Source organism: Silurus meridionalis, chromosome 2, assembly GCF_014805685.1.
Source record: "Silurus meridionalis isolate SWU-2019-XX chromosome 2, ASM1480568v1, whole genome shotgun sequence".
In the NCBI taxonomy this organism is placed as follows: domain Eukaryota; kingdom Metazoa; phylum Chordata; class Actinopteri; order Siluriformes; family Siluridae; genus Silurus; species Silurus meridionalis.
The window spans coordinates 21,810,253-21,821,294 of record NC_060885.1 but is presented as its reverse complement, the minus strand read 5'-3'; the positions used below and the strand labels follow the sequence as shown (position 1 = coordinate 21,821,294).

General features: G+C 38.4%; 1 protein-coding gene across 2 annotated transcripts; it reads right to left on the bottom strand.

The window, feature by feature from the left end:
• Positions 1-1,065: 1,065 nt before the first annotated feature.
• Positions 1,066-10,110, bottom strand: pprc1 (PPARG related coactivator 1). 2 transcript variants are annotated; one of them, XM_046837722.1, is made up of 14 exons: positions 9,924-10,110; positions 7,533-7,664; positions 7,253-7,405; positions 7,089-7,166; positions 5,168-6,953; positions 5,020-5,073; positions 4,298-4,358; positions 3,974-4,029; positions 3,193-3,841; positions 2,887-3,096; positions 2,652-2,730; positions 2,428-2,549; positions 2,140-2,291; positions 1,066-1,547 (listed from the first exon to the last, which is right to left on the bottom strand). In XM_046837722.1, the coding sequence occupies exons 1-14, from the start codon at positions 10,002-10,004 to the stop codon at positions 1,447-1,449; spliced, it is 3,714 nt and encodes a 1,237-aa protein (XP_046693678.1). In that variant the 5' UTR covers positions 10,005-10,110; the 3' UTR covers positions 1,066-1,446. The 2 variants fall into 2 exon arrangements, with proteins under 2 accessions (XP_046693678.1, XP_046693685.1); XM_046837729.1 differs by having other exon boundaries at positions 2,887-3,081.
• Positions 10,111-11,042: the final 932 nt, after the last annotated feature.

Here is an 11,042-nt window from a genome sequence, read left to right as displayed (position 1 = left end):
TTGTATTAGTGAATAATACAGTGTACATGGTCAATTAGGATTCAATTGTGATATTAACTAATTAAAATAGTTGTCAAAATCAAATAATTATTTTTAAATTAAATGTAATTAAAATTGGTGTTTTATAATATATGAAATGAAAACTCCCTCCTGTAGGCAATGTAACATTACATTATATAACATTCTATTATATATTATATTCTTTTTTATCACATTACTGCTGTGGAGGGTTTCTACTTGAACAAGTCATGTTTAAACGTGTACGCGTTAACAGGCAAAATATTTACTCGTATGAAAACAATTCTAAAAGTGTGAATGTGCAAACTATTATTGAAATTAATAATCTACTTTATAATTGGTTTTCCTCCTTTAACTACTGGTTGGTGTTGGCATTATTGTCTGACCTGTGGTTTTGTCTTTGAGGCCAACAAAAAACATTCACTATTTGAACACTATACAATTTCAGGGTGTCCCTTTGCGCTCAACAGAATTATTTCCTTGCAGCATAGATTCCACAAGATGTTAGAAACGTTCCTTTGACATGACAATCACCCGTTCCATCGTATCCCAAAGTTGTTCTCGGATTTTGTTCCGGTGACTTGGAAGGCCACTGAAGACGATGACCATGATGAATGATGATGACGATCCACAACAGCTACAGTACTACATAGGTCGATCCATACAGCAGGCAAACATGGCCCAAATCTGAACCTTATTCATCAAATAAAACACATTGGTTGCTTGTATGTCTATGTCAACACATTGTAACACTAAGTGAAGTAAAAAATTTAAGATTCACTGGAACTCATTTAGTAGCTAAATAATTATGCACCCTGTGTATTCTGTACCTGTAACTGATCTGTAGATTTTTATGGTTCCTCACACTCACAAAATTCAAATCACAATCAGATCTCACTTTACAGCATTCTACTGCATTAAATCAGGCAGCTGTTAAATGGCCCTTGCTAGAAATGTCAAGGGTTATGCATCAAACACAAAAACGGTTTCTTTTGTTTAAAATTTAAGTATAAAAAATGTGAAACCATGAATAAATAAAAGCACATGCAAGGTATTGTATGGTTTATTGTAGGGTTTATTTGGACTGAGCTGCATTTTCAGCGTTGTAAATCCATCCCCTCAGCATTTTCCCTGTTCAACTTAATTCATAAAATACATCCAACATTTTTTGTTTAAGCATTTAAATAAATTCATTTTTTGTTTAAAATCATGACTTTTCATTACATAGTTTTATGTTATTCAGTTTTTTTTTCTCTTTTAATTTTTCATACAAATCTTCACTTCAATAGAAGGTGTAAACTTGCAGAAAGAAAAAAACAAAAACAAATAAGAAACGAATGACTAACTAAATGGCAGCACTTGGAAGGTCTGTGCATAGCACTGAGGTAATACATGACACGATTTCCATCTTCCTCTTTTCCTTAAGTGTTACCTTTTCAAGTTTCTCTGAGCTTGCTTAAGTAAAGTGTCAAAGTCTAGTGCATTAACCCTGCCTTTCACAGGGGCTGGATCGAAGTCACGATTTGAATCTGAAAGAAAACAGATTTAGTTGTCAAGATTTTGCAGAAATGGAAATGAAAACCTGTGTTCTTTTCCCCATAAGTATTAACTAATATAATTATATCAGTAGCAATATGATAGAACATCTCTCAGGGTAAGGGTAGATCAAGTGTGCTATAATTCCTCACAAATGAGTTTAGGCTGATGGTATCCCAAGTTTGCAATCGATAGAGGCTTCAAAGCAGTTTTGTGTATCTGCTAAATGCCATTAAAGTAAATGATATGGCATTCATGTACAAAGCTCATATAAGGGGCAATATATTTGGTATAGCTCAAGAACAAATATTTGAATTGTGTTGGACCCAAAACATTTTTTCAAAGGGCTTAAAGACAAACAAAAACAAATCACCATTGGACATTATGTATTTTCTTTTTGTGAACCAGAGCGTGAAAGTCTATTTCAGTGCTCATATTAGCCTGATCATTATGCTTTAAATGCCTTTACATACTGCATTATCCTTGTCTATTCCCTAATGCAATATATTTAACCTGTAATCTAGAACCAAACTTAAAACTCATTTTTGTGTAAAAAATTGTATTGTAGGGACAATAAAAACTCACCCAGATCAGCATAACTAGCCCCACAAAACTGTCTCCTGCCTCCAAAACACAGGTCAAACGGAAGTTCATTCGGCTGTCGAAGCTTGCTTCCGTTCTCAATAGCAGTAAATGCATTCTTTTTGTTGTAGTAGGTGACAAAACCATAGTTATCTCTGCAATTAAAAAAAAAAAAAAAAAAAAGATTTGTTAAAATTCCTGAGATTTTGTATTTAGAAATTCCTATTTTGTATTTATTACTGATGTAAATATTAATCAGAATTCATGAGGGAACAATACATTTTGCCTTACCCATGCTCTCTAAAGTGTACAGTGCATTCCTCAATCTCCCCAAAATATGAGAAGCGCTCCTTCAGCTCCTTCCGGGTCATGCTTCCATGAATGCGTCCAATATAAACTACTCTGCGCTCCTCCTAAAATCAGAAAAGATATTCAACGACAGAACGACCTGTAGTATTATCAAAACTCATTTATTTCTATTCACTTCCTGTTATTAGATCCAGTCATATACTCACAATTGCCTTCTCCTTTTGTCTTCTTACTTCCTCATTATGATGTTTTAAATCATAGCTGTAGTTATATCTGTGATTAGGGCTACAAGAAAAAAAATGTATAGATCAGAAGATTAATACGAGCTAATATAAATTTTTCTAATAATCCAAAAATATAAATGAAAACTACAAGGTACATTAACATCACGTAGTTTAGAGCATCTGGCAAAAAATATACAACGATGGCTAAAATTCTCACCTGTGACGAGTGTCCCATTGGTGAGACCTGCGCGAGGGGGTTCGAGAACGTGATCGAGAGCGTGACCGAGAACGGCTGCGGCTCCAAGAATCAGAGCTGGAGCTAGAATATGAGTATCTTCGCTTGCGAGGAGATGAGGATCGGGAATGGGCTGAATATCTTGAAGGAGATCTTGAGGTGCTTCGAGACCTACATCTTTGTAAAGAGAACCTATTAATCAAACAATATTGCAAATCAAGGTATGGTCTTAATTCCAATAATTAAAATAAATGAATGAATGAATACATGCCAAACAAAACAACTAACCTTTTCCTAGGTGGCGAGCGCGATCCGGATGACCCAGAACTGCTTGATGTGGATCTAGACCTGCTGGGTATCCGTGTTCTGTATTTTCTCTGTGTACGGCCTCTTTTCTGGTGGCATGGACTAGAAGAACGTTCGGAAGATTCTTGATATCTTTCAGAATCCAGTCGATCTGGAGAAGCATCTGGAGTTACAATGCCTGCAGTGGTCATGGCCTTGCTCTCAGACTGACCCTCACATTTAAGATTTTCAGAGTTGCCATTTTCCTGAAAGCTAATTTTAGTATTGGTGTTAAAACAAAGTTTAGATCCAGTGTCTGCAAATGCCTTGCTGTTTGCAGAGTGCAACTCAGACTTTGTGATGATGCTTGGTTGTTGCTTTGTCGAACAGAGATTGCCAAGGCTATTCTGGGAAGGTTCCTTCGAAATGAGACAGTAATCATGGTCTAGAGAAAAAGGCTGGATCTGTCCAAGAGTAACAGAAGTCTTGGGCTTGCATGGTAGCTTGCTTGTAGGCAAAGGCAATGGCTCTATTTGAATTGCCTTAGATGGAATTGATTTGAGTATTTCTGACTTGTTTGGTTTTCCTAATAATGCAACTGGTGCCAAGGGCTTCCACATCTGGTGAGGAGGTGTGGCTGGTGGAGTAAGACCTATACAGCAAGAAAGAGAGAGAAGGGGGATTAAAAATAGATGCAGCTGTGTTTCTACAATAAAAAATATATTTTAAAAGACTTAATTAAATAATTGTTAGAAAATAAACAAGGTCATTTATGCTCATTTACCTGCTGTGCTGCCCAGATCAGGACTGCAAGGTTTTTTGAGTGTGTGCTGCTCCACACTGCAAGGGTAACATACATGCCATCAGAATGTGATCCAAAACTCACTGACATGAATCAAGACTCCATTCATAACTAAAATGTAGACTGTTCAAGTGGACACACTGAATTCTCGAGTTCATCCACTTTTGAAGTCTGAAGCCATTTTGGCTGTTTTTGGTAAATAAACAAACGCAACCGTGCACACACAAACAGAATTGGTTTGGTGTGGGAGCAGCGTTAGGGCTGTAGGGTAACTCTTGCTTCTGTCCAAAACTGTACCATGCTCACCTGGAGTTTCCTACAGCAGCTGCTCTACCACAGACCTCTGGCACATTCTGCTCCTCTTTAGCTGGAAAGGAAATGGAAGGTGGTAAATGTCAAGGGTCAGTAGCAGGCTCTCTGGTCCTTTCCCTCTTGTTACAATCATGTCACGTGTAGTTGGTTGGTTGATTCATTCAGGTTCGTTATACTGCGGTGTAAAATATTTCTCTCAATCAAATACATTTTTGATTTACAAGACAAAAGAGCTGTTTTGTCAAAGCAAGCTGGCACATACATATGGATCTGGCACATGTGCTGGCACATTCACCGAGACAAAAAAAAAGTTCTGCTCACTTAGTGTAACGAGATTTGCAAACAGTGCAGAATTCTAGCATGAGGTCACAACAGCTGCTTCAACCATACAGGGGGTTCTCCTAAAGGGACAGCCCCTCCTCTCATCCAAATTATATCCTCTTTTAGAATATTCCTCTACATGCAAGCACACTTTCCTTAATTGCCTATGCAGTGAGAAATCTCAACTTGACTTTTCTGTGCAAGTTATTCACATTATCCCAACTGAAGGAAAGTAAAAGAACAAAAATATCAACGTTCAGATGAAGTATAAACTAAGATTTAGAAAATCAGGAAAAATTCATGCCATAAGGAAATAAGCATGAGCAAAATTGAACAAGCTGCTGGTATGCAATTTTGGTTTAAAAGTGCACAACATACTACAGCCTATAACTTACTCTGAGTTTCTTCAAACTGCTCCAAAAGGCTGGTGAGGTCAGAAGCCTCAATACCTGAGGGCAAAAAGTGACCATAGTAATGTTCAGTCTGTGTTGCAATAAGAACGGTAACATCACTGATCACTTGTTTAACTGTGACTATGCTTACCAATTTCACTAGTGAAAGATTCTATAAGCTCTGCAGTAGGGCTCTTCACTTTAGGTGCTGCAACAGAAGCCAGACGCATCTGCTCTGCCAGCTTCATAATTCTGGCCTGAATTGGAGCGGAGGAGAAAGGCTGAAGAGCGATGGGTGCAACATGACGTTGGGAGCACACAATAGGATTGCGAGCACAGATGGATTGAATGTTTTTTGCTGGTTTGGGTGCAGGAACTTCCACCATTGGCTTAGTTATACTTGCAGCATTAAGGTTATTAGCAGCAGCCTTAGTGGTATCAGTTTTTGTAGTGATTGTGATGATTTCAGGCACAACCTGAGTTTGGGAGATTTCTTGATCCTTAGAGGTAGCTGATAATTGAGTCACTGTAAGTGGAGAAGACACAGAGGGAGTATTTTGTAAACATTTTGCCTGCTTAGCTGCAAGGAGCTCCTTTGCTTCTTCAACTCTAGTGGCCACTGGTAGTGACGGAGCAATATCAGCTGATGCCTGCTTAGTAGCCTGAGATACCTTGTTTGGAATAGTGTTCTCTGGCATATTGGTTGGAACGGGTGGTTTCTGGGGACAAGGCTGTGTGGAGGAGTATGTAGATGTACTGGAATTGTCTGCAGGTTTTGTGGGATCTGGAGAACCTGACTTACAGGACACAGGTTTTTTAGAGGCACCCAACATCGATGCTGGTGGAACCAGCAAAGCCTGAGGAGTTGGTGGTGCTCCGGGTCCTCTTGGATGCCAGGCAGGCATGATTTCCGGGACAATCTCTTTTTTTACAGGAGTGGAAGATGAACGACGTGGGTCCTTAAGGTTAGGGTCAGGCAAACAGGGGATTGGAGGAAGTTCCTTGGGTGTTTCCGGTAATGTAGGCCATTTAGTGCTGTTGTCACCCACCTTCTCCAGAGGAGTTGGTTTCTTCTGCTGGCGAAGAAGGCGATACTGTTGTAAACTAAGTGATTTTTGCTTGGGTTCACTAGGTGTGACTTCTTCCTCAGGGACAGTCAAGTGGTTTGATTTAATTACATCTGTACAGACTTGATTAGATACAGAATTTGCTGTGGGGACTGTGGTAGAGGAAGGTATTTCCTCAGGCACATGTACCTCAGTTGTCTTCACCAATGAAGATTTATCTTGACACATCTCATTTTTATCTACAGTAAGAGCAGGTGCAAATGTGACCTTTTTCTTCCTCTTTTGTTGTTCCACTTCCTTACTGGGTTCCTCAACTATCTTATTTGAGGACATGCTTCTTAATACTCTTCCTTCGGCAAGTTTTGGTTCTTCGGGTTTTCGTTTCTTTTTCCTTTTCAAGACCCCTTTTTCAGGCGACTCTTTTTTGGGCTGTTTAACGTTCACATTCTCCACTTTGTTGTCCTTGATTGTTGAAATTTTTGAGATTGTCAACTCCGATGGTGGGTCTTCAGGTTTCAGCATAGCCTTATCAATGCTGTGTTCTGGAACATTCTGCTCATCTTCTACACCATCCAAAGATAAAGGAAAGCTTAGATCTGGAATAGAAAGAATGGGTTCTCCATGTTCTCCTTTGTCCATCACCTCCAAAATGATTCCTTCTTCAGGCAGGAGCTGCTCTTCTCCTTCTACACATAATGTCATAGCATACGGGTGCATGTGCTTGACCAAATCACTGAGAGTAACAGACACAGTCTCCCCATCCTGCTCCAGTGATATGGGAAGGCACCAATCCAATTCTGACGATACATCCAAATCCTGTATAAGTTCAGAAAAACTAGCAGCAGCAGCATCCTCTCCACCATCAAATCTCTGCAAGAACCCCACATACACAAAAAAATACCTCTTTTAACATTTAAATCACTCATGTTGTATAGTGGATTGACTAAAAAGATTTGTGACGTGTACATTAAACACAAAATTAGATAATATTCAAAATATAATTACCTTCCCAGCAAATTGCCTTGAGTTACACATAGACATTCTCTCTGGTGGAGTGCATGAGAGGCTCAGAAATTTTCTTAGCTACAAAAACCAAAATAAAGATCATTTATAACAAGGGAAATGGCGATTCAGAGGCGACTTCGAGAGAATTACAACGTGATACTCACAGGTGAGTGCTCATGGCCTTTCTGCCCTTGCAAAAGGTCCATGTCAGGTAGAGTATCAAAGGGAGACAAGTTTTCATCATCTACATTGTCAAGTATTTCAGTGAGAGCTGTGAGCAATGTAGCCTCACTTTCTTCATCAACACCACTTTTAACCTAGAAGAAAACATCATATCAATGAGTGTATAGATCAGATGGTAAAACGTCCTGCGTAATTAAAACCAGAGAACGAAGTACATTACCAATGTTCCCTATGCGATTAGGTTCATTAAAGGGGCTTTACCTCTCCATTTGCAGACTCTTCAAAGATTGATAGAATAGATGGATCCAAACATCCACCCAGAGCTTCAAGTGCATCTTCAGTATCCAGACCACTGTTTTGCAGAACACACAAACCTTCATGTAGTATCTCTGACTGTAGAGGAAAAAAAACAACAACCCTGTTGTAAGAAATTGCAGAGAACATCCTTGAAATAAATCATGTAGAAAATTATTACATGGATGAAACGCTGTGGAAAATAATGTGGGTTGATGTGGCACTACACATAATTGTTGAGTCACATAGTATTTTAAGGTGTTGTTACTGGTCAGTATTGAATGCTCAGTTAATACCACAGATAACTGTTGAAAAGAGGGGAAAAGTACCCTGCCCTTTTGTTATTTTAATTTTATGCTAATGATTTTCAAGTCACTTGAAGGAAAATGCTTAGTAACCACTTATTGAATGAGACGATCAACATTGCTGGATCTCTGCAATAAGTTTAATTTCACTAGTATTTCAATCTTTATTGTACCTTTTACTAACACTTCCTAGATGAGTTTTACTCTTTTGCTTAAGGGATTCACTTTATACTTTTTCATGGAGATTATTCAATGTAATAGGAGGCATTAAAACTTGCATTTGTTCCCTTTAATTGGTTGTTATTTTAATCATGCTTTTCAATGAACCATCTGTAAACATTCGACCGACAGAAAGAGAAACGAAACGCATGCGTTCAAGCAACACGCGGACAAGCAAACATGCGGACAAGCAAACATGCGGTCGCCTCAGCGGTGACGTAGTTTCTACTTCCGCTGTGGCAGAACATCCAATCACAACGTTTGGAATGTTCCGTCCGCCTGGAAATTCAAGCGCCTCCATAATAACGCGAGATTTCAGCCGAGATTTGCCGACGTCACCTGTCAGATTTTATTGGTTTGCAACAGGACACGTGCTCTGAGCCGGGCGTTGCAGTTTTTTTCCCCTTCTCGAAGATATATTATGCTAATAGTTCTTTCCCTTATCCTGTGTGTAAAAGCTGAGTGACATTCTTAACCAAAAAGTCCAGAATGTAGTTTAACATATCGTGCACTGCATTATTATTATTATTAATATTAATATTATAACCTGCCCTACATAAAGCACTTATTAAAGGACCAGGGAAGCATTTAGGAAACACGTGTTGCAATACAACAAACTGAGGCTTACTTCCACAACTGTTTAATTCACATCACAAAACTGCTAACTGTTTATGCAAATAATGTCAAACATCATCGTTCCACTTAAACAACATAATTTGGGTGTGATGGAATATTGTACACGCATGCTAAAAATAAACAGACCATAATAATATCCTGATCCAAAGAAAAATGAACTGCACCACCTATTTCCTGATCTACATCAACATTTAAAAGATCCTGTATTGCCTGTCTATTACAATGTAAACTTAAACATAATTAAAAGTATAAATCAAACACTTTTTTAGGGTTTTCCTGAATATAAAGTAAAAGATTTTGGATAAATGTTGTAGCATATTAGTTGTATACTATTGTGTATAGGACATATCATGAAAACTTCAACTGTAATCAAGCACTTTTCAGGAAGACCCACAACAAGTAAAAGTATGCCAAAATAAAAACAAATGCCTAATATATCTATGCATTATACATTTGGATAAACATTGTAGGATATTTTTTGTTTATTTTATGTGTATTTTTGTGAATATAATAAACTACATCTATGTGCTTCATCCAAATATCTATGCATGGTATTTGTAAAAGAAGATGTAAAGCCATTCCAAAAGAAAGAAAGGGAAATACTAAAGAAAAGGAGTAACACTGAAGAATTTGGAGGAATGTAAGATCACACTTTGGATGCATGACTGCGGCTGGCCTGTGTACTCGTGCTAGACACGTTTACACTAAACTACTACACACTGCTCATTCAAACATGAGCCTCCTGCACCTATGGATTTAGGTGTAATATTTACAATATAACCACAACTTTGAATACAGTTATTGAAATCATAGCTGGGGAAGACTAAAATAAATAAATAGACCCATAAACTGACTGGTAAGATGTAAAGATTGTTAATAAAACATGCTGATCTCCATGCCAAATAGCCTCATGCCGGCTGTTTCAGCAGGCGTAACTATTAAAGCAAAATAACTCATAAATCCAACACATCAGGTTTTAAGATCGCAGTTTGTTCAAAATAATCTCTGCAAGCATCCACTCGATCATTTTATCAACACCAGACACGTAGTTTAGTAAAGGCCATCTCGCGATCACAACCCACGTGTCATTTCTGCAGCACGCGCACAGCTTCAGGACGGATTGTAAGCGGAAAAAAAGAATGACAGCGGTTCAAAGTCGATTTCAGACCCAGAAAGCAAATAATGTAGAAGATCCTACCTCGTCAATAGTCGTTGGTGAGAAATACTCTATATTACAAGCTGTTAACATCTCCTCACCGGTTCCCCAGCGGGCCGCCATCTTGCAACTGCACTCTGAAAAAGTGAATCAGATCGCTGTGGCTCACGCCGCCGGCCAGGACACACGTGGTGATGCTGTTCCCGGCAAAACCACTCACTCGAGTGACTCCGCCTCCAAGCTGCGTTTCAAAAGACGCGTGAAAATTTTTAAAGAGAAACTCCCAGGAACGTTTCCCAAAGTCGTGTTGTTTTCTTAAAGAGAGAGGAGACACCTGGGAAGAAGTTCAGATATCCTGAGTGATACTGTTAATTCCAGTTTAATAGAATGGTTTAGCATAAATAAAAGAGGTTGAACAGCCAGGTTTGTACATAAAACCTGCTTGCCTTCGAACCAACCTCAGAAGAAAGGTTCCAGAAATAATATTTGAAAAGTGGAGCAGAATCACTAGATGTAGAGTTACTTCATGTTAAAATGCATATTGTGTTTACATTTATGGTATTTGGCAGACACACTTATCCAAAGTGTCTAACATTTATCTAATCCATACAACTGAGCAGCTACGGAGTTAAGGGCCTTGTTGAGGGGCCCAGGAGTGGCAGCTTGGTGTGGCAGGGATTTGAACTCATGACCTTCGGATGCAAAGCCCAATGCCTTAAACCAGGGGTCACCAACCTTTTTGAAACTAAGAGCTACTTCTTTGCTACCGATTAATGTGAAGGGCTACCAGTTTGATACACAGTTTTCAGTTTGATCTGAAATAACTAATTTGCTCAATTTAACTTTTATTATATGTTATTATTAATAATTAATTATATTCATCTATGTGAAGACACTGATCATGTTAATGATTTCTCATAATAATTATCAACAATGATTTAACAAAGTAGGAAACAGCTATTTTTAGAAAAGGCCTGCAGGCTACTCATGTGGTCCTTGCGGGCTACCTGGCTTAAACACTAAGCATTATGTGCAAAATAATGGTATTTATAGTTGTGTCATGTTAACCCGAACTGTCAAATTTCGTAAGAATAGTACTGGAGAGCCAAGGGCAAGTTACTTAACATTGATGGTTAAATAAGTTTTCATACATCCAGTACA

Coding starts and splice junctions, on each gene's coding strand:
- pprc1 (XM_046837722.1), bottom strand. CDS start 10,004: ATGGCGGCCCGCTGGGGAACCGGTGAGGAGATGTTAACAGCTTGTAAT. Junction 4,359..5,019: donor GCAGTTTGAAGAAACTCAGA/GTAAGTTATAGG, acceptor TTTCCTTTCCAG/CTAAAGAGGAGCAGAATGTG. Junction 4,030..4,297: donor GCTGCTGTAGGAAACTCCAG/GTGAGCATGGTA, acceptor TTACCCTTGCAG/TGTGGAGCAGCACACACTCA.